Here is a 23,790-nt window from a genome sequence, read left to right on the forward strand (position 1 = left end):
CTGACAGGTCCCTCCCTCCAGGCAATATGGGGGCGGAGCTTCGCCTTGCAGCACTGTGGTGTAAAGTTATGTATGTTATAGGTATTTCTTATATACACACACATCACATGATGATTATTATTTTTCTTAAAGGTGCAGTGACCCATATTTTTATATTTTTATAAAGGTCAATGGTACAAAATTCTTTGTTATTTCCTTTAAACTTACATTAACTTTAAAGGAAATGTGAATCCTGGACATTATATAACCATTAAGTTATTATTATAATTATATGGAATGGCCCTTTAAGAAGACCCAGAAACAAAGTAAACATAAACACACTATACATGTTAAAATGAGATGTATTCAGGATTAGAAAAACATAGTTAACTTTTCCAAAAGAGCGCCACCCTCGCTCTTAGGTTAATGGTGGTATTACAACTCGGCTCCATTCATTTCAACAGAATCAAGGTGCAATACCACAAGCACACTGAGAACAAGGGTGGTGCTGTTTCTGGAAGAGAGCAGTCATAGGAGTGATCTGGATGTCCTGGTCCTTTAAATTATGCCGCGCCATCCACTCACTCCACCCGTGACTTGAGAAAGCGGAGCCAAGAATGACCCAGCAGATCCTCGGTGTCATTTCCAATAATAGGAGCAGGACTCTGGCTGCAGAGTTGTTGCCTTTGGCTGAAATGAAACATTCCTGCGGCGGGGAAAACTGCATGCAATGCGAGCACTGAGCGGAGTGTACGGGGACTCTGTGTCTTCTGTGACCTCTCCTGACCCACAGCAAAAGGTCAGAGTCACGCTAGAGCATCAGAAGCCTACCCCAAATACATAGTGTAAGGGTCTCTATAACATGTATCCATCCTGTACCAAGCGTCCAGTCCTCTACAATCCTCAGGAACTCTGACTGCTGTCAGTGACTGTGACATCCTATACAGACTGCGGGGGCATACAACCATACAGTGGCAGAAACCATGTGCCCCCATAACAGTGCCAAAAACCATGTGCCCCCATAACAGTGCCTGCCTCCCAGTGCCCTCCATAACAGTGCCAGAAACCATGTGCCCCCATAACAGTGCCTGCCTCCCAGTGCCCTCCATAACAGTGCCAGAAACCATGTGCCCCCCTAACAGTGCCAGAAACCATGTGCCCCCCTAACAGTGCCAGAAACCATGTGCCCCCATAACAGTGGCAGAAACCAAGTGCCCCCATAACAGTGGCAGAAACCAAGTGCCCCATAACAGTGGCAGAAACCAAGTGCCCCCATAACAGTGGCAGAAACCAAGTGCCCCCATAACAGTGGCAGAAACCAAGTGCCCCCAAAACAGTGGCAGAAACCAAGTGCCCCCATAACAGTGGCAGAAACCAAGTGCCCCCATAACAGTGGCAAAAACCAAGTACCCCCCATAACAGTGTCAGAAACCATATACCCCCATAACAGTGCCAGAAACCATGTGCCTCCATAACAGTGCCAGAAACCAAGTGCCCCCATAACAGTGGCAGAAACCAAGTGCCCCCATAACAGTGGCAGAAACCAAGTGCCCCCATAACAGTGGCAGAAACCAAGTGCCCCCATAACAGTGGCAGAAACCAAGTGCCCCCATAACAGTGGCAGAAACCAAGTGTCCCCATAACAGTGGCAGAAACCAAGTACCCCCCATAACAGTGGCAGAAACCATATACCCCCATAACAGTGCCAGAAACCATGTGCCTCCATAACAGTGCCAGAAACCAAGTGCCCCCATAACAGTGCCTGCCTCCCAGTGCCCTCCATAACAGTGCCACAAACCATGTGACCCTATAACAGTGCCAGAAACCATGTGCCCCCAATAACAGTGCCAGAAACCATGTGCCCCCAATAACAGTGCCAGAAACCATGTGCCCCCAATAACAGTGCCAGAAACCATGTGCCCCCAATAACAGTGCCAGAAACCATGTGCCCCCAATAACAGTGCCAGAAACCATGTGCCCCCAATTACAGTGCCAGAAACCATGTGCCCCCAATTACAGTGCCAGAAACCATGTGCCCCCAATTACAGTGCCAGAAACCATGTGCCCCCATAACAGTGCCAGAAACCATGTGCCCCCATAACAGTGCCTACCTACCAGTGCCCTCTATGACAGTGCCAGAAACCATGTGCCCACATAGCAGTTCCTGCCTCCCAGTTGCCTCCATAACAGTGCCAGAAACCTTTTCCCCTCATAAGAGTGGAAGAAACCATGTGCCCCCATAACAGTACCTGTCTCCCAGTGCCCTCCATAACAGTGCCAGAAACCATGTGCCCCCTTAAGCGTACCTGCCTCCAGTGCCCTCCATAACAGTACCAGAAACCATGTGGCCCCATAAGAGTGGAAGAAACCATAACAATACCTGCCTCCCAGTGTCCCCCATACAAGTGTCCCCCATCCCAGGGACATCTATAATAGTGGCACAAACCATGTGCCCCCAAAACACTAACAAATATCATGTGCTCCCATAACAGTGCCTGCCTTCCAGTGACCCTTTTAATAGTGCCAGAAATCATGTGCCCCAATAACAGTACCAGTGTGCGCCCCCCCCAAAAAAAAACAAAAAAAAACTGAGTGCCAGAAACCAAGTGCCGTTCACAACAGTTTCAGACACCCAATGCTCCCCATTACAGTCTAAGGACCACCATAAGAGTGCCTGCCTTCCAGCAAACCCCACAACAGTGCCAGACACCCAGCAACCCCCACAAGAGTGCCAGACACCCAGCAACCCCCACAAGAGTGCAGGACACCCAGCAACCCCCACAAGAGTGCAGGACACCCAGCAACCCTTACAACAGTGCCAGACACCCAGCAACCGCAACAGTGCCAGCAACCCAGCAACCCCAACAGTGCCAGCAACCCAGCAACCCCAACAGTGCCAGCAACCGCAACAAGGCCAGACACCGAGCAACCACCACAACAAGGCCAGACACCGAGCAACCACCACAACAAGGCCAGACACCGAGCAACCACCACAACAAGGCCAGACACCGAGCAACCACCACAACAAGGCCAGACACCGAGCAACCACCACAACAAGGCCAGACACCGAGCAACCACCACAACAAGGCCAGACACCGAGCAACCACCACAACAAGGCCAGACACCCAGCAACCACCACAACAAGGCCAGACACCGAGCAACCACCACATCAAGGCCAGACACCGAGCAACCACCACAACAAGGCCAGACACCGAGCAACCACCACAACAAGGCCAGACACCGAGCAACCACCACAACAAGGCCAGACACCGAGCAACCACCACAACAAGGCCAGACACCGAGCAACCACCACAACAAGGCCAGACACCGAGCAACCACCACAACAAGGCCAGACACCGAGCAACCACCACAACAAGGCCAGACACCGAGCAACCACCACAACAAGGCCAGACACCGAGCAACCACCACAACAAGGCCAGACACCGAGCAACCACCACAACAAGGCCAGACACCGAGCAACCACCACAACAAGGCCAGACACCGAGCAACCACCACAACAAGGCCAGACACCGAGCAACCACCACAACAAGGCCAGACACCGAGCAACCACCACAACAAGGCCAGACACCGAGCAACCACCACAACAAGGCCAGACACCGAGCAACCACCACAACAAGGCCAGACACCGAGCAACCACCACAACAAGGCCAGACACCAAGCAACCACCACAACAAGGCCAGACACCGAGCAACCACCACAACAAGGCCAGACACCCAGCAACCACCACAACAAGGCCAGACACCCAGCAACCACCACAACAGTGCCAGATACCCAGCAACCCCAACAAGAGTGACAGACACCAAGCAACCCCAAAAACAGTGCCAGACACCCAGACATTACAAATCTCAAAAAACGTGAAAAAAAAAAAATCATCAAGAGCTATGCTGCCTATTAGTATTTGTTGTTATTAAGTCTATTACAGCGCCCATTCCTTCTATGGATCTTCAGGAGAGATCCCGGCCTAGAACAGAAGTGATCAGAGACGTTTGGTAGCCGCGCACGCAGATCGTCTCCATGTTATGTGACGTTCAGCATATGTCTCCCGTCTGACAGCGACAGAAAATAACACCTTTTTATAAGGCAAACAAACTGTTACATTCGCACAAAAACACAAAACACACATCCCCACGTGGCGAATGGCGAGGCATAATCACCCATAACATAAAAGGGTGACATTTCAGAGAGGTGTTCCATTTTTTAGATCGGTGCTGCTTTCCAGCTGCTGCAAAACTACAACTACAGTTTTCCAACAGCTGGAAAGCAACAGGTTTGGTGTACAGGATTCATTCTAGGACTCTTGGTTCATGAATATGATGCGAGGGTGACAGTGTACACTGACACAGGAGGCATGATGGCGGAACATAACATCTATACATCTATTTCAGTGTAATACTTCATTTCTCCTGTGGGGGTGCTGCAGGAAAACAAAGCAGTCATTTCCCATAGATTACAGCTGATCATTACGGATCTCTTTAATAGGACACTGATGAATGAGCCTTTATTGCAGCATGATTGCGTACAGCCCACATAAACATAACATATGTCTCGTAAACCCGGGCTCTGGCAGGTGACACTGGCACAGACTCCCCGGCATGTGAAGCCGTCACTTTCTCATGGGGCCGCGGACAATCGCTGCTCTTGGTCCAGAACAAAGAAGGAATTTCAGCTCGCTCATAGGTATTCATTGCAGGATGCAGGAAGCAGTTTCCCCTGCTGTGTAGGTCAACAACGCTTCCCTTTATGAAGGACTTGTGCACCAGCTGAAGAATGCCAGCCTGCGCCAACCATTGCAACCAGAGCTCAAACAAACAGCTGCCGCTTAGAGGTGGCACCCAGACAAGAAGCGGGAGCCAGACAAGCCTCAAATCCATCCCCGACATACAGAGCAAGGCAGCGAAAGAGGGGAAACCAGGATAAGGCTAAGAAGAGCTACCACACCAGAATCCTGATATCACTAGACCATAGGGGCAGGATTATAGTAAGTTATATTCCTGTATATAGGGGCAGTATTATAGTAGTTATATTCCTGTATATAGGAGCAGTATTATAGTAGTTATATTCTTGTATATAGGAGCAGTATTATAGTAGTTATATTCTTGTATATAGTAGCAGTATTATAGTAGTTATATTCCTGTATATAGGGGGCAGTATTATAGCAGTTATATTCCTGTATATAGGAGCAGTATTATAGTAGCTATATTCCTGTATATAGGAGCAGTATTATAGTAGCTATATTCCTGTATATAGGAGCAGTATTATAGAAGTTATATTCCTATATATAGGGGGCAGTATTATAGTAGTTATATTCTTGTATATAGGGGGCAGTATTATAGTAGTTATATTCTTGTATATAGGAGGCAGTATTATAGTAGTTATATTCTTGTATATAGGAGCAGTATTATATTAGTTATATTCTTGTATATAGGAGCAGTATTATAGTAGTTATATTCCTGTATATAGGAGCAGTATTATAGCAGTTATATTCCTGTATATAGGAGCAGTATTATAGCAGTTATATTCCTGTATATAGGAGCAGTATTATAGTAGCTATATTCCTGTATATAGGAGCAGTATTATAGTAGTTATATTCCTATATATAGGAGCAGTATTATAGTAGTTATATTCCTGTATATAGGAGCAGTATTATAGCAGTTATATTCCTGTATATAGGAGCAGTATTATAGTAGCTATATTCCTGTATATAGGAGCAGTATTATAGTAGTTATATTCCTATATATAGGAGCAGTATTATAGTAGTTATATTCTTGTATATAGGAGGCAGTATTATAGTAGTTATATTCTTGTATATAGGAGCAGTATTATAGTAGTTATATTCTTGTATATAGGAGCAGTATTATAGTAGTTATATTCTTGTATATAGGAGCAGTATTATAGCAGTTATATTCCTGTATATAGGAGCAGTATTATAGTAGTTATATTCTTGTATATAGGAGCAGTATTATAGTAGTTATATTCCTGTATATAGGAGCAGTATTATAGCAGTTATATTCCTGTATATAGGAGCAGTATTATAGTAGCTATATTCCTGTATATAGGAGCAGTATTATAGTAGTTATATTCCTATATATAGGAGCAGTATTATAGTAGTTATATTCTTGTATATAGGAGGCAGTATTATAGTAGTTTTATTCCTGTATATAGGAGCAGTATTATAGTAGTTATATTCCTGTATATAGGAGCAGTATTATAGTAGTTATATTCTTGTATATAGGAGGTAGGTTTAGTTAAGCTGCTTGGGAATCAGTTGAAGTGCCTTTTGCATGCACACAATATAACATCTGTATCCACCGTCAGCCAACATAGTCATTAAATAAGCTTTCCCATTACTGTAACACAGAGAGGAGTTTCTTCACATATATCCCTGTGAGTTGAGTTGAGTTTAAGGCTGCACAGTGTGATAAGTATGAAGTGTTGGTTCTTACCTGTGCGTACTCTCTCTCCACTGCGGCCTTCTTCTGACTGAACGTCCTGAAAGAAAAAAAATATATAAAAAGTACAGTTAGTGAAGAATGAGAAGACACAGATCAGTCAGCTCTAACAAGCAGATGAAGAACGGCCAAGGATTCTATCGTCCCCCATAGATTGAATGGACGATGTGTTTATATCATGAGCTGCACAAATACTAGTCTCCCGCCACATAGTGTTTAACAGCTCCACCATTAAAGCAATCTAATAGCAGCACCATATACTGCATAAACAATACTGCTATACAATTAGTGGTCACTTGACTGTGTTGCGGCTCTTAAAAAGGGGAACTCCAGCAAATTTTCTTTTCTTTCAAATGGACTGGTGTCAGAAATTGCCAGAGATTTGTAATGTTCTTCCAGTATTTATCAGCTGCTGTATGTCCTGCAGGAAGTTGTGTATTCTTTCCAGTCTGGAGAGCAGGAGAGGTTTTCTATAGGGATTTGCTACTGGACAGATCCTGACATGGACAGAGGTGGCAGCAGAGAGCACTGTGTCAGACTAGAAATAATACACCACTTCTTGCAGAACATACAGAAGCTGATAAGTAAATTCCTGGCACCAGTTAATTTAACAGATTTTTTTTTCCACTGGAGTACCCCTGTAAACTGTTGCAAAACTACAAATTTCAGTATGCCATGAATACTGGGAGTTGTAGTTTTCCACAAAAAAGATATATGCTTATTGTGAACATTGCTATAATAATAATGAGGTGTTGTGATGGTGTCAGATGGCTGCCATCACTGCATTCCTCCGCCACCTATATACACCCCCATACAGTGCACACATACAGCCGCCTGGAAGGTAAACTGAGCACTGTTTGCTGACCACCACCTCTGTATACATATCACATAACAGGTTGTACATGAGCCAGCCAAACAAGAGCTGGGGAACTACAGGTCCCAGCACACTGTGAACCTGTGACAAGACACAGATTGGATTCCAGTACAGCAGATAGTTTGTACAGCTACTGCCAATTTATTTAGCTCACAGAGCATTGTCTACACTAGATACATTTGTATCACTTCTGAGATTAGAGCAGGACTAGCTATGTACAATGTATCAGTCTGGAGCTCACAGAGCATTATCTACACTGGATACAGCTGAGAGCAGGACTAGCTATGTACAATGTATCAGTCTGGAGTCCAGGCTGTAGAGCTCACAGAGCATTGTCTACACTGGATACAGCTGAGAGCAGGACTAGCTATGTACAATGTATCAGTCTGGAGTCCAGGCTGTAGAGCTCACAGAGCATTGTCTACACTGGATACAGCTGAGAGCAGGACTAACTATGTACAACGTATCAGTCTGGAGCTCACAGAGCATTGTCTACACTGGATACAGCTGAGAGCAGGACTAGCTATGTACTATGTATCAGTCTGGAGCTCACAGAGCATTGTCTGCACTGGATACAGCTGAGAGCAGGACTAGCTATGTACAATGTATCAGTCTGGGGTCCAGGCTGTAGAGCTCACAGAGCATTGTCTACACTGGATACAGCCGAGAGCAGGACTAGCTATGTATAATGTATCAGTCTGGAGTCCGGGCTGTAGAGCTCACAGAGCATTGTCTACACTGGATACAGCTGAGAGCAGGACTAGCTATGTATAATGTATCAGTCTGGGGTCCGGGCTGTAGAGCTCACAGAGCATTGTCTACACTGGATACAACTATATCACTTCTCAGCTGTAAGGAGTGTTAGTTCTGTATTACATAGGACGATTAATGTTCGAAAAATTGTTAGATCGTTCGGATTTAAGCGATGATTGTTTCATGTAATAGCAGACAACGAATTAACGACAAACGAAAAATCGTTGGTCATTTAATAGAATTCGGACCTATTTTTATCGTTGGATCGTTTGCAAATCGTTCGGTGTAAAAAGAAGTCATAGCCGAACTGTACGCAATAGCGACCGCAAGAACGATAATCGTTCCGTGTAATTGGGCGAACGATTTCAGGTCGTTTGCCTTAGCGGTCGTTCGACATTGTTTATCGTTAAAAATGGCTCGGTGTAATAGTCGCCTTAGATCGGTATAGATCCAACTATATAGATGACTATAGCAGGCCCCGGCCCTTCACACCACTTTGTTGGCACATTCCTGTAGTATAGATGGCGGATGTTACTGTAGACAGTAAATGCTGGAGTTTATAGGCAGCACTTAATGAGGTGTAACCCTCCTGATGTCACTAACCTCAGCCACACAAGTCTCTACATTCATCCGCCTCTCATGTGCATTCTACTAAGGAATATCACCACATGGAGATGCACTGCAAAAATCCGGGGATAAGGAGGGATCCCGACATCGACTACTTTACCCGTGTTTCCTATAGGCACAAACTGTGAGGCCTCATTCACACACTCATTTTCCTAGACCACAAAACCTCCTGCTATTTTTACTCTGTGGTCCGTATAAATTCACCCGTCTTTGCATTCGTTTCCGTAAAATGTGAACAGTACTAGTTTGCATAGATTTGACCAGTCCGTAAAAAATATGGATCCCATATTGGTAATCCATACTGCAAGATTGCAAGACTACGGATTACGGATCAAAATTTAAACGGACTGTGTGAAGAATCAATGTGAACCGTGATTACAGATCCGCAATTACGCACAACTTTACTGAAGGTGTGAATAAGGCCTGAAAGTCACTGAAAAGCGCAGTGATTCCTTTGTGGAATTGTTCATAAAAAATGTTTTTCTTTCAAATCAACTGGTGCAAGAAAGTGCAAGAGATTTGTAATTTACTCCTATTATAAAATCTCCAGTCTTCCAGTACTTATGAGCTGCTGTATGTCCTGCAGGAAGTAGTGGATTCTTTCTAGTCTGACACAGAGCTCCCTTCTGCCACCTCTGTCCATGTCAGGAACTGTTCAGAGCAGCAGCAAATCCACATAGAAATAGATCCTGACAAGGACAGAGGTGGCAGCAGAAAGCACTGTGTCAGACTGGAGAGATTACACTACTTCCTGCAGGACATACAGCAGCTGATAAGTGCTGTTTCTGACAGAATTTGGGGTGAACTACCCCTTTAATCATCAGTCTTCATCTGACAGCTGTTCCATCCAACATCTATACACACTCACGCACTAACAGAGTATGCATGTGTTATAGGGAAGAAGACCTCAAGTGGCAGCTTTTCTCTCAGGCGAACAAGAGGATCAGGCATGGTGAAATCTAATTTGCCATCAAGGACCCCATGGAGGTTGTGGTCACCCGACTCCTGTTACACCTGCAAACTAAGATAGCAGCTAAATAGGAAATGAGAGGATGTGACACCAGAGGATGGACATGGAGGAGCTGCCAAAATATCCATAATGCCAGGTCATAAAATACAAAGCCGAAAACATCACAGGAGCGTCAGCAAATCACTGGCGGGGGTGGGGGGGGGGGGGTGTCTCTGATCGGAAGTATGTGCACCGACCTGGGCAATGTACAGAGGAAGATCACATCCAGAGAGATGGCAGCAATACTACCGACTGTGCAGAATATCGGAGGGAACAGGAAAGAGCTAATGCTCATCAACAGGGCAAATTACAGGAGCAGTATTATAGTAGTTATATTCCTGTATATAGGAGCAGTATTATAGTAGTTATATTCCTGTATATAGGGGGCAGTATTATAGTAGTTATATTCTTGTATATAGGGAGCAGTATTATAGTAGTTATATTCCTGTATATAGGGAGCAGTATTATAGTAGTTATATTCCTGTATATAGGGAGCAGTATTATAGTAGTTATATCCCTGTATATAGGGAGCAGTATTATAGTAGTTATATTCCTGTATATAGGAGCAGTAGTATAGTAGTTATATTCTTGTATATAGGAGCAGTATTATAGTAGTTATATTCTTGTATATAGGAGCAGTATTATAGTAGTATATTCCTGTATATAGGAGCAGTATTATAGTAGTTATATTCCTGTATATAGGAGCAGTATTATAGTAGTTATATTCTTGTATATAGGAGCAGTATTATAGTAGTTATATTCTTGTATATAGGAGGCAGTATTATAGTAGTTATATTCCTGTATATAGGAGCAGTATTATAGTAGTTATATTCTTGTATATAGGAGCGGCATTATAGTAGTTATATTCCTGTATATAGGAGCAGTATTATAGTAGTTATATTCCTGTATATAGGGGGCAGTATTATAGTAGTTATATTCTTGTATATAGGAGCAGTATTATAGTAGTTATATTCTTGTATATAGGGGGCAGTATTATAGTAGTTATATTCTTGTATATAGGAGCAGTATTATAGTAGTTATATTCTTGTATATAGGGGGCAGTATTATAGTAGTTATATTCCTGTATATAGGAGCAGTATTATAGTAGTTATATTCTTGTATATAGGGGGCAGTATTATAGTAGTTATATTCCTGTATATAGGGAGCAGTATTATAGTAGTTATATTCTTGTATATAGGAGCAGTATTATAGCAGTTATATTCCTGTATATAGGAGCAGCTGTTTGCTGCAGCTATGGTGAGCGCAATACCTTATCCAGACTTGTGCTGCTTGGGGGCGACCTTCTCCGCCGGCGGTGCTGGCCGGGTTCTGGTGTGGTGTTTTTGGGTCTGGTCCTGTGGCATGGGGGTCGCAGGGCCGTCCCATGGCCCCCGTTCCCTGGCTGTGCGCGCCTGCGGGGTTGGTGGCCACTGACTGGCACGGTGTGGACTTAGTGTAGGGACCCATGTGTATCAGATACCGGCACGAGGTACATGGGGCAGTATGGCTTGATCAATTCATACACAAAATTCTGATGTGTTTTTTATTTAGCCAAGCGGCACTAGTATCAGCCATGGGTGTGATGTGCAGCACTCTGTTTCTTCCCTGAGCCACATTATAGTAGTTATATTCCTGTATATAGGAGCAGTATTATAGTAGTTATATTCCTGTATATAGGAGCAGTATTATAGTAGTTATATTCCTGTATATAGGGAGCAGTATTATAGTAGTTATATTCCTGTATATAGGGAGCAGTATTATAGTAGTTATATTCCTGTATATAGGAGCAGTATTATAGTAGTTATATTCTTGTATATATGGGGCAGTATTATAGTAGTTATATTCCTGTATATAGGAGCAGTATTATAGTAGTTATATTCCTGTATATAGGAGCAGTATTATAGTAGTTATATTCTTGTATATATGGGGCAGTATTATAGTAGTTATATTCCTGTATATAGGAGCAGTATTATAGTAGTTATATTCCTGTATATAGGAGCAGTATTATAGTAGTTATATTCTTGTATATAGGGAGCAGTATTATAGTAGTTATATTCCTGTATATAGGAGCAGTATTATAGTAGTTATATTCTTGTATATAGGGGGCAGTATTATAGTAGTTATATTGGTGTATATAGGAGGCAGTATTATAGTAGTTATTTTGGTGTATATAGGAGGCAGTACTATAGTAGTAATACACATACACACCTCATGTAAAAAGACACCAATATATTTAGAACATACATTCCAGGAGAATTAAACCGCAACCTCCCCATAACATACAACCACGATGCTTGTGTCCTGTTTTTACAGATGTGCAGTGTAATCTTGGAGTATAAAGTTTAATGCAATTTCTCTGAATTCTGACAGATCCCATCTGTGTCAGTGTCACGTGTCCAGTCATGCTATGTTATAGTAGAAGGAATGCTGTGAAACCATTCCTTTAGGGCTGAAACTATCTGCATGGGCTGCAGAAGTCGCCGCTGTAGATGCTTCATCAAAATTTGACAGAATCCGCTGAAGTTTCTTCTTGAAGTATGAGTAATGGTTTCAGCAGGAGGCAAACTGAGAAATGTACTCAAAAGGCACCAATTTTCTAGGGGGCTCACCCAAGGAAACACCCCGGGGAGTATTCTGAAAGTAGATAGGCGAGGTAAAGCTTCTATGGCAGTACTCTTTGAATACTGTATGGTAGTAGTATTTGGACACTGTATGTTAGTAATATATGGATACTGCATGGCAGTAGTATATGGATGCTGTGTGGCAGTATTATTTAGGTACTCCTAGCAGTACTAGTTGTATTGCCTCATGCGGTTATTATTAAAAGTGTTAACCTTCACAAGTATTATATATATATAAATATATATATATATATATATATATATATATATATATGCGCCTCACAGCATGACACATACTCCTCTCTGGTTTGCCATGACATAGGGCTGGTAAAAGTGCACTAGACTGCTGTATTCTGTCCTGACCTTGCTGTTATCAGAGACAGAATTCCCCTAACAACAGGCAGTGGACAGCAGACTGTAGGGGAGGGCGACACCTAGTGGCCAAGGCTTTACACTGTTTTGCTCTGCCCCCTATAGGCCCCTGCTCTAGGTATAGCACAATGTACATGTTTATACATTCCTATACATATGAGTAATATGAACAAGCTGACACAAGACTGTCCCTTCTGCTTGCTATGTTTACATGGCGTGACTGCACAGAACATACCAGTCGTGTCAGACACGATTAATAAACAGCAGCATTTCAGGTTGATGGTATATAGAGAGTGTAAATACGGGTGGCGGTATTACATCTAGAGAGGGCAGCTGCAGACAACAACATGGAGGGGACATCTAGAAACGAAGCCTGAAAGAGGAATGCATGCAAAAAGACTCCTGAAGGGGGTGCCAAAAAGGTGGCCATACAGTGTGTACTATATGTAAAATCACATAGTTCTCTCTCAGCCAATCCGATCCCTTTGGTTCTCTCACATGAACACTATGTTCACTCATGGGCATTATCTGCACATACAATGGACCAAATCTTGCTACAAAGATGGTTTTCTGGACCACAGAACAGCCATTTGGTCACAAAAATTGTACATTTTGTCACTGGTCAAATTTTGTCAAAAAACACAACCCGGAGAACAGAGGTTCTGTAGCGCCTCACCCGACCCCTGGTTGTGTTTGGTATTGCATCTCAGCTTTATTAAAGCGAGTGGGACTGAGCTGCAATACCAAGTATGACCCATGAACAGGTGTGGTGCTCTTGGTAGAACAAGTTGTTTCACTCCTGATAATATTAGGATATTGCTATCAAGGGCATGACCGAGATCCATATTAGTGGATTAGTCCTCCAGGATATGTTGGCATCTCATCAATAAGATATATCTGGGCCTGCACCGTTCACACGCCCCCCATGGGAACCACTCTCTCGATTACAAGCCTTGAGAATCTGAAGGAAATTTCTTTGACCTCAGTCTCCAAGGGTCACTGTGTCCACAGAACAGATCGAGATCACAGGACGGGAACGATGCCTCCTCCTCCAATCCTCACACCAAGTGACCCCGATGCCATCATCTATGATACACACTAACAGGAGTCATCGCCCACCATGGTGTATCTGAGGGGAGCGGTGATTTCCCAAACATTTGCAGACACTTCCGCAGCCGCCTGAACTTTGGGAATAAACGTAACTGACTTCCGAGCAGAAAAACCCAGAGATTTGCAGCAGAGTAAAATTTAAAGGGAAAGTAACTCTAATTCCAGTGGGGACTATGGCGGATATAATGCCCACCGCATGTCCTGTTAATGTCCACCAGAATAAAATTGGTGCCATCCATCATCCATCACTGGAATCCCTGCCATAGAGTAAACTGGGCGTGGGTCAAAATGCCCATCTGTCCTACATAACGTGGACATATCCAGTGCCCCCCATCTGTTATCTAATACTGGTGTCTTCCTATGCGGTGCCCCCCATCTGTCCTCTAATACTGGTGTCTTCCTATGCGGTGCCCCCCCATCTGTCCTCTAATACTGGTGTCTTCCTATGCGGTGCCCCCCCATCTGTCCTCTAATACTGGTGTCTTCCTATACGGTGCCCCCCCATCTGTCCTCTAATACTGGTGTCTTCCTATGCAGTGCCCCCCATCTGTCCTCTAATACTGGTGTCTTCCTATGCGGTGCCCCCCATCTGTCCTCTAATACTGGTGTCTTCCTATGCGGTGCCCCCCATCTGTCCTCTAATACTGGTGTCTTCCTATGCAGTGCCCCCCATCTGTCCTCTAATACTGGTGTCTTTCTATGCGGTGCCCCCCCATCTGTCCTCTTACAGTGGTGTCTTTCTAGGCGGTGCCCCCCCATCTGTCCTCTAATACTGGTGTCTTCCTATGCGGTGCCCCCCATCTGTCCTCTAATACTGGTGTCTTCCTATGCGGTGCCCCCCATCTGTCATCTAATACTGGTGTCTTCCTATGCGGTGCCCCCCCCCCCATCTGTCATCTAATACTGGTGTCTTCCTATGCGGTGCCCCCCATCTGTCATCTAATACTGGTGTCTTCCTATGCGGTGCCCCCCATCTGTCCTCTTACAGTGGTGTCTTTCTATGCGGTGCCCCCCCATCTGTCCTCTAATACTGGTGTCTTCCTATGCGGTGCCCCCCATCTGTCCTCTTATACTGGTGTCTTCCTATGCGGTGCCCCCCCATCTGTCCTCTAATACTGGTGTCTTCCTATGCGGTGCCCCCCATCTGTCCTCTAATACTGGTGTCTTCCTATGCGGTGCCCCCCATCTGTCCTCTAATACTGGTGTCTTCCTAGGCGGTGCCCCCCATCTGTCCTCTAATACTGGTGTCTTCCTATGCGTAGAGTCCGGATGTGCCGCCATCCTTGCCCCCCCTATAGCCTCCTCACATATACAGAGGGGCCCAGTGAGGAATAACAATGGTTCCATGTATTACAGAACATGATGGGTGTATTACATGGAACGTGACATTGTACTGAAGCCTCGGCTGTAAATACTTGACATTCCTGCTCTGGCTTTTGTGTTTGCTTTACATCCGCTTCCAGAGTCAAAGAGCCGAGGCCCAGAGCAAACTCCAATCCCGAGCAATAATGGATCCGACAGCTGCCAGGTCTCAGCCCCATATCCACTAGTCTCTGATATATAGTGTGTAATGTCAGGTCACGTGACTATATACATGGCCTGTAACGTCAGGTCATGTGACTGACTATATACACGGCCTGTAACGTCAGGTCATGTGACTATATACACTGCCTGTAACGTCAGGTCATGTGACTATATACACAGCCTGTAACGTCAGGTCAAGTGACTATATACACCGCCTGTAACGTGAGGTCATGTGACTATATACACCGCCTGTAACGTCAGGTCATGTGACTATATACACTGCATGTAATGTGAGATCATGTGGCTACATACACAGCCTGTAATGTCAGGCCATATAACTGTATATACTGTACCCATGTGGTCCCTCCATAACATCAGGTAATATGGCAGTATATACTGTCCTATAGAGACCCTGTATAACATCAGGTTATAGCTCAGTATATACTGCACCCATAGGGTCCTTGTTTAACGTCAGTTTGTATGTCTGTAAATACTGCACCCGTGGGGTTCCTGTATAACATCAGGTGATATGGCTGTATATACTGCACCCATAGGGCCCATGTACAACATTTGGTCATATGCTACATATATACTGCTCCGATAGGGGCCATGTATAAGGTCAAGTCATATGACTGTATATACTGTACCTATAGGGTTCCTGTGTAACGTCAGGTCACATAGCTGTGTATACCGCTCCCATGGGTTCTCTGTCAAACATAAGGTCATATGACTGTATATACTGCTCCCATAGGGTCCATGTATCCACACACACACATATATATAATACACACTGCACACATAGCTATATATACTGCTCCCATGGGTACTCTGTCAAACATAAGATTATATGGCTGTATATACTCCCCCATAGATATCCCATATGACTATAACCCCAGACACAGGACGGTTACCGGCACCGCTGTGACCCACCCATGACACCACCGGCCACCCACAACGCCATTTCAGGCACCCGGCCCACTATCAGGGCTGCTAATGATCACAGCCGGATATTATGGAAAATTCCAGAAAACTGAAGGCACGGGCAGCAGTAATTATGTTCAGATTTCTGGAATGTGAAAAATGTATCTATCCGAAAAACATCTCCTCATACTCATACATGGAGGCAATGAACGGCCGCTCTATCTCCCATAGGGACAACTGACGCGTATTGAAAGGTTGAGACAAAGTTATTGCTCAGCCAATCAGAAGTCACAGTGAGCTGCTGTGTGATTGGTGGAGCCGGAAAGCGAGAACCAATGAGATACAACCGGCAATGACAAAGGATAATGGTGGTCCGGGAGGAAAGAGCCCACTCTATGGTCAGCTGGAGGACTAAACACATGGAAGGAAACGGCCAAGGTGGACAGATCTCTACCTCATAAGGCGATGGCCCCATCACGGCCTCCGCCAGCCCCATACGCGTTACGTCCCCACACCCAGCCTAGAAATGCGACCTTGGGATTCTCTCAAAGTCCAGTTTTGTGCAGCCATAGGAATTTTCTCCCTTTTATGAGACTGGCCAGGAAACATCAACCTATTGTGCTGCTCATCCTGAGCCTCCTGGTGCATGAACAATCATAGCTTTAACTGACATTTAAAGGGGTTAAAAAACACAGCTACTTTGTTGCTAAAATAGAGCCACCGCTGTCCTCAGGTTGTGTGTGGTATTACAATTCACCTCCATTCACTTCAATGGAACAGAGCTGTAAAACCCCCCACCCTACAGGAAAGGCGCTGTTTATAGAAGAAAGCAGCCATGTTTTTCTAAGCCTGGATAACCCCTTTAAACCTAAGTTTCCACAACTTTCTGGTCAACAGTCTCCTATGGCCAGTATGGCCGACATAAAGACAGAAGCCAGATAAGCAGGAGGTTCATGCATCACTATATTACTAGTACTTGCTGCCTTTTAGGGCTCTTAGAAAGCTGGGTGACAATGACACCACCAGCAATGTGAGACCATACAGGAAGTTTGGATCCCTATACTGGGCCCTGACCCTGGGTGACGGCGGTCCCAGCCATTACACCGGGCACCCGGCTGTCCAGAGACCCTGAACGCCACTTAACCTGATGAGTTACATTTCTTTGTAGTTGAATAAATGCAGGAATATGGAAATCTCCCCATATTAGCGTCTCCGAGCCTCATAAAAAAATCTTTATTACAGAATCTGCATTTTTTCCGGTTCATTATTAGTGCGTCGTCTCAGCTCATTACTTGGCTAAAAGAACAATCATTTACAATATGGAAGGATTATACACTAGATAAGCTTTACTACCAGCTCTATCACCACAGCACACCAAAGGTTAATAGGTGTCTGCTGTAAGGGATCAGTAACTACAATGGTACAAGGCCACAATGACAACATGATGGCCAGAGCTGCACTCACTATTCTGCTGGTGGGGTCACTATGTAACTCAGGATCAGTTATGTAATGTATGTACACAGTGACCCCACCAGCAGAATAGTGAGTGCAGCTCTGGAGTATAATACAGGATGTAACTCAGGATCAGTTATGTAATGTAATGCTGGAGAGGTCACTGTGTACATACATTACATTACTGATCCTGAGTTACATCCTGTATTATACCCCAGAGCTGCACTCACTATTCTGCTGGTGGGGTCACTGTGTACATACATTACTGATCCTGTACTGATCCTGAGTTACATCCTGTATTACACTCCAGAGCTGCATTCACTATTCTGCTGGTGGGGGTCACTGTGTACATACATTACATTACTGATCCTGAGTTACATCCTGTATTATACCCCAGAGCTGCACTCACTATTCTGCTGGTGGGGTCACTGTGTACATACTTTACTGATCCTGTACTGATCCTGAGTTACATCCTGTATTACACTCCAGAGCTGCATTCACTATTCTGCTGGTGGGGTCACTGTGTACATACATTACATTACTGATCCTGTACTGATCCTGAGTTACATTCTGTATTATACCCCAGAGCTGCACTCACTATTCTGCTGGTGGGGTCACTGTGCACATACATTACATTACTGATCCGGAGTTACATCCTGTATTATACTCCAGAGCTGCACTCACTATTCTGCAGGTCAGCTTTCCAGACAGTCCATAAGAGCTCAGTCATGCTTTGGTAGGTTTTAGTAAATATAACATACAAAAAAACAGTGCCACCCGGGTCTACAGATTGAGTCTGGTATTGCAGTTCAACACCACTGAAGCGAATAGAGCTGCACTGCAATTCCAGACACCACCAGAGGACAGGTGTGGCGCTGTCTCTTGAAGAACGCAGCCATGATTATCTAATACTGTACAATCCCTTTAAGGTCTCTCAAAACAGAGTTGAGTTTGAGCAGAAATAAGGGCGCTATCCCTTTAACACTACGTCTGCTGGCTGCTTCTTCCAGCTGTGTGACAGCTCTGCGCGCTGCCGACAGGAAGGACCAGAGGAAATTCCATTGACAGTTCCTGGAGTTTGCTTAAAACCAACTGTTCTTCCAAAATAAAGAGGAGGAGGCCGAGCAAACAGGACAGGAATCCAGCGGCGGGCAGGGGCGGGCTGGAATAGCGGCTTACCTCATATCTTCGAGGAGATCACATTCTGCCTGATGCTTGGCTTGCAGCTTAGTCATCTGTTCGGCCTGAATGTTTTTCAGCTCTTGCGTAACTTTCACCTAAAATACCAGAAATAAAAAAAAAAAAAAAAAAAAGTTAGACAGCTGTTAGTATAGGTATACTGTTTGCTTTATGGTATCTGCATGCCTCCTATGGCCTTCTGAGGTGAAATCTTGCCTATCTAGTTTCCAGCAGTATAACTCGCTGCCAATCACATGTCAACCACACTCGCTAATAATATTCTGGTGTGTCAACCTTCCTATCTAGTCTCCAGCATTGAAACCCTATACCTATATTCAGTCCACAGGTATATTAACCTGCCTATCTAGTCTCCAGCATTGAAACCCTAGAACTATATTCAGTCCACATGTATTTTAACCTGTCTATCTAGTCTCCAGCAGCACCACAAACACAATCAGTGCCAAAAAGCCATTTAGCCATTGTAACCCTATACCTATATTAAGTCCACAGGTATATTAACCTGCCTATCTAGTCTCCAGCAGAACCACAAACATAATCAGAGCCAAAGAGCTTTGTAAACACTATAACCTAATACTTTAGTGGGATTAACATGCTTAAAGGGGTAGTTCGGCAATTTTTTTTATTTCAAATCAACTGGTGCCAGAAAGTGGTAGAGATTTGTAATTTACTGTCCAGAGAAGTAACAAATCCCCATAGAAATCCTCTCCTGCTCTGGACAGTTCCTGACATGGACAGAGGTGGCAGCAGAGAGCACTGTGTCAGACTGGAAAGAATATACCACTTCCTGCAGGACATACAGCAGCTGATAAGTACTGGAAGGCTGGAGATTATTTTTTATAGAAGTAAATTACAAATCTCTGTCATTTTTTGCTGAACTAGCCCTTTAAGTCCAAAGGTATATTAACCTGCCTATCTAATCTCATGCAGTACAACAGAGTATTTGACTATTACAAACAAGTATTCTATTTGGATAATATTTGCATATAACTCACTTGTGGTGGAGGAGACGAAACAGAAAGGCTGACACAATGGTAAAGCGAGTATTACTCGTATGTGTTTACCTCAAAAGAGTAAAAGTGGGATAAACATCCAGGTAACTTCAGTCCACTGTTGTGTCAACCTGCCTATCTAGTCTCCAGCAGTACAACAAATGGTATCAGAGCCAAAGAGCCTTTCAATCATTTATAACACTATACTAGTGGGAGGAAGATATTGAAGATATTCAGCCCACAGATATATTAACTTGCCTATCTATTCTCCTGCAGTAAATTCAGTTTATTCTTATTTAGTCTACATCCCTAATGTAATGAACATACTAAGGATTTACCGCCCACAATTGTATTAACCTATCTATCTAGTCTCCTGCAGTACAATATTTATCTGTCATTATAACCATGTTGTCTAGTGGATATCGACTGAATAGCTCTATTGTATAACCTGCCTATTTAGTTTCAAGCACCTGCAGAGACTGAATTTGATCTGGAACTGTATACTATATGTGGTGCTAAAAATTCTGTCATTTATTCACACACTATACACAATCAAGTGATATTCTATAATTACCTTGATGACATTCAGTAAACAGTTGTGACAACCTGCCTGTCTAGTATCCTGCAGCAGAAGTGACATAGTCAAAGCCAATGAGGTAAGTCATAGTGTAGTGTGATGATTATCCTGATCGCATTGAGTCCATGTTCAACCTGCCTATCTAGTATCCAGTAGTAGAAGAGAAGTATTTATAGCTAATCCGTCCTTAGCAGAGGTCACAAGTCCATTTCCACTAAAAACTACAAGGGTAAAAGAGTGAAAGCGTACTCTTATGTATCAATCAGTCCCGAGGACCTCACACTGTAATGATAGTGTGATGATCATCCTGAGGTCATTTAGTCAACAATTGTGCCACCCTTCCTATCTTGTCTCCAGCAATATTAAAAAAAAATTTAAAAAGCTATTCAGTTACTATACTCAATATTACTTTCGGTACTGGAACAGCTAGTCCATAGTTGTGCCACCCTACCTATCTAGTCTCCAGCAGTAAAAAAAAAAAAAGTTATATTATATTATTTTTAAATTTTTTTTATTTAACCTATAGAAATCATAGCGAGAGCTAAATCAGCTTCTAATCCCGGTTATCTGCCTATCGAGCACACGGCTGGTCTATTCCTGGCATCAGAGAAAGTGAACGTCACCCCGGCTGACGTCAGACCACGCAGGTGGATCAAAAGGGAACAAGATCTTAAGTGACACAAAAGCGTACAGGGAAAGTCCTTAAGACAAGTTAAGCCACCGGCAGACATCCGACACTAGAGGTTCCCTTAAAGGGATATTCCCATCTCAGCTAACTAACATAGTTATACCTGTAGGGATCGTCGAGTTGCACTTACTGTACATTCATTTACCAAAGCTGTCTCCTCCTCCTAATATGCTGCTATTTCCTCCCACAGTTGACAGCTCATTCTCTAGGTTACAGACAACCGCTCTGCTCTAAAAGCAGTGGTCTGGCTGGTGTATATATATTGTACATATTTATATATTATAAAAGTATACATACACACTATGGGGGAGATTTATCAAACATGGTGTAAAGTGAAACAGGCCCCGTTGCCCCTAGCAACCAATCAGATCCCACCTCTCATTCCTCACAGACTCTTTGGAAAATGAAAGGTGGAATCTGATTGGTTGCTAGGGGCGACTGAGCCAGTTTCACTTTACACCATGTTTGATAAATCTCCCCCAATATCCCTATACATCTTATATCTATACATATACACCAGTGAGACCACTGCTTTTAGAGCAGAGTGGTGGTTGGTAACCTAGACAATGAGCAGCCTATCAGGAGAAGAAGGAAATATTTCTAAATGACTATTTTCTAAAATATTTAAAGGGGTACTCAGGCAGGGAAAAATAAAGTTTTCAAATCAACTGCTGTCAAACTTATACAAATTTGTAAATTACTTCTATTAAAAAATCTCCAGTGTTCCAGTACTTATCAGCTGCTGTATGTCCTGCAGGAAGTGGTGTATTCTCTCCAGTCTGACACAGAGCTCTCTGCTGCCACCTCTGTCCATGTCAGGAACTGTCCAGAGCAGCAGCAAATCCCCATAGAAAACCTCTCCTGCTCTGGACAGAGGAGGCAGCAGAGAGCACTGTGTCAGACTGGAAAGAATACACCACTTCCTGCAGGACATGCAGCAGCTAAAAAGTACTGGAAGACTGAAGATATTAATAGAAGTAAATTACAAATCTGAATAACTTTAGCATCAGTTGATTTAAAAGTTTTGCCCCAGAGTACCCCTTTAACTTAATGTCTCCTGCAAGAGTAACTATAATAATGGAGATGGGAATATCCCTTTAAGGTCCTCATAGTTGTTGCACTCCAATCACATGCAAAGCTGCAAACCTTATACTACATGCTGCAGAATGGGACAAGTGCTTGGCTCAGTTTGCATTAAACGGCGGTGGTGGTGTGGATGGGAACCCAACTAATGCACAGCCACAGAAACCTGACTGCAGCTCTGGGTGTGATTGGAGCCAATGACGCAGCCATGACTCCAGCAATACTGGTAGAAGCAAACCCCCCAGAATCCTGACTGCAGCTTTGGATGTGATTGGAGCCGACGATGCAGCCACACTCCAGCAATACTGGTAGCAGGAAACCCCCAGCATCCTGACTGCAGCAGATGACGCAGCCAGACCCCAACAATACAGGTAGAAGGAATCCCCCCCAGAATCCTGACTGCAGCTCTGGGTGTGACTAGAGACTTCACAGAATTTTACTCTTACATCCCCTGGGGCTATAGACATCTACCAACCTCCACGTCACCTGCAGGGAGCGGAAAGAAACGTGTCTGCATCAGTGTCACCTGCAGAACCAGACGAGCAGGTGGGAAATTGAAAGCAAAATGACTCATCTCGAGAAACGAAACTCGGCCGCGGCCGTTCTTATCCGTGTCTCTGACTGTGAGGAGATGTAACGGCAGAGTTATAAGACATGGAAAACCATCTGATCAGTATTACTGGAGGATGTTATAATAGCACACAATTCTATTATAACACTGCACTGCATTATACATACTACCGTATACTCCAGTCACATCCAAAGCTGCAGTCTGATTCTCCTTAGGGGCAGTGCATTATATTCAGCCATGTACAGCTGAGGTGTAATACCCCATACAACCTGAGGACAGGGGTGGCGTTGGTTTTGGAAAAAGAAGTGAATCCTGGATAATCCTTTATCCCAGGCTAAGCCTTTCATGCTGCATATGCAATACATTTTAGAGAACATAAACAGATTCAATTGTACCGTAATGTAAAAGAAGCCTTAAAGGGGTTGTTCACCAAAAATTTGTTTCTTTAAGATCAACTGATCCCAGCAAGTACCAGAGATTTGTAAGTTACTTCTATAAAAAAAAAAAAATCTCTGGTCATCCAGTACTTATCAGCTGCTGTATGTCCAGCAGGAAGTGGTGTGTTCTTTCCAGTCTGACACAGTGCTCTCTGCTGCCACCTCTGTCCATGTCAGGAACTGTCCAGAGCAGCAGCAAATCCCCTTAGAAAACCTCACTTGCTCTGGACAGTTCCTGACATGGACAGAGGTGGCAGCAGAGAGCACTGTGTCAGACTGGGAAGAATCTACCACTTCCTGCAGGACATACACCAGCTGATAAGTACTGGAAGACTGGAGATTTATTTTTTTTAGAAGTATTTTCTCTCTAATATCCCTTTAAATGTTGTCTTCCTGTAATTTCCACGCACTGATATGGAGAGGGAGGCAGTAGAAAAGGTGGGGCAACACATGACTACTTAGGGTTTGTTTGTAGTCTGTTACCATGGAGACACAGTACTCTGCATACACAGAAACAGTTATGCTTACATTTT

General features: G+C 43.9%; 1 protein-coding gene across 6 annotated transcripts in view; it reads right to left on the reverse strand.

Annotated features, from left to right (window-relative positions):
- The window catches only part of FCHSD2 (FCH and double SH3 domains 2), a 90,051-nt gene that overhangs the window by 50,810 nt on the left and 15,451 nt on the right, over window positions 1–23,790 (reverse strand). For all 6 annotated transcript variants that reach the window (XM_069969565.1, XM_069969566.1, XM_069969561.1 and 3 more), the window contains exons 2-3: window positions 18,892–18,989; window positions 6,444–6,489 (exon numbers count right to left, since the gene is read on the reverse strand). In XM_069969565.1, the coding sequence (XP_069825666.1) occupies window positions 6,444–6,489; window positions 18,892–18,947 (102 nt within the window). In that variant the 5' untranslated portion in view covers window positions 18,948–18,989. The remainder of the gene's footprint in view (window positions 1–6,443; window positions 6,490–18,891; window positions 18,990–23,790) is intronic.

Source organism: Dendropsophus ebraccatus, chromosome 5 (assembly GCF_027789765.1).
Source record: "Dendropsophus ebraccatus isolate aDenEbr1 chromosome 5, aDenEbr1.pat, whole genome shotgun sequence".
Lineage (NCBI taxonomy): Eukaryota > Metazoa > Chordata > Amphibia > Anura > Hylidae > Dendropsophus > Dendropsophus ebraccatus.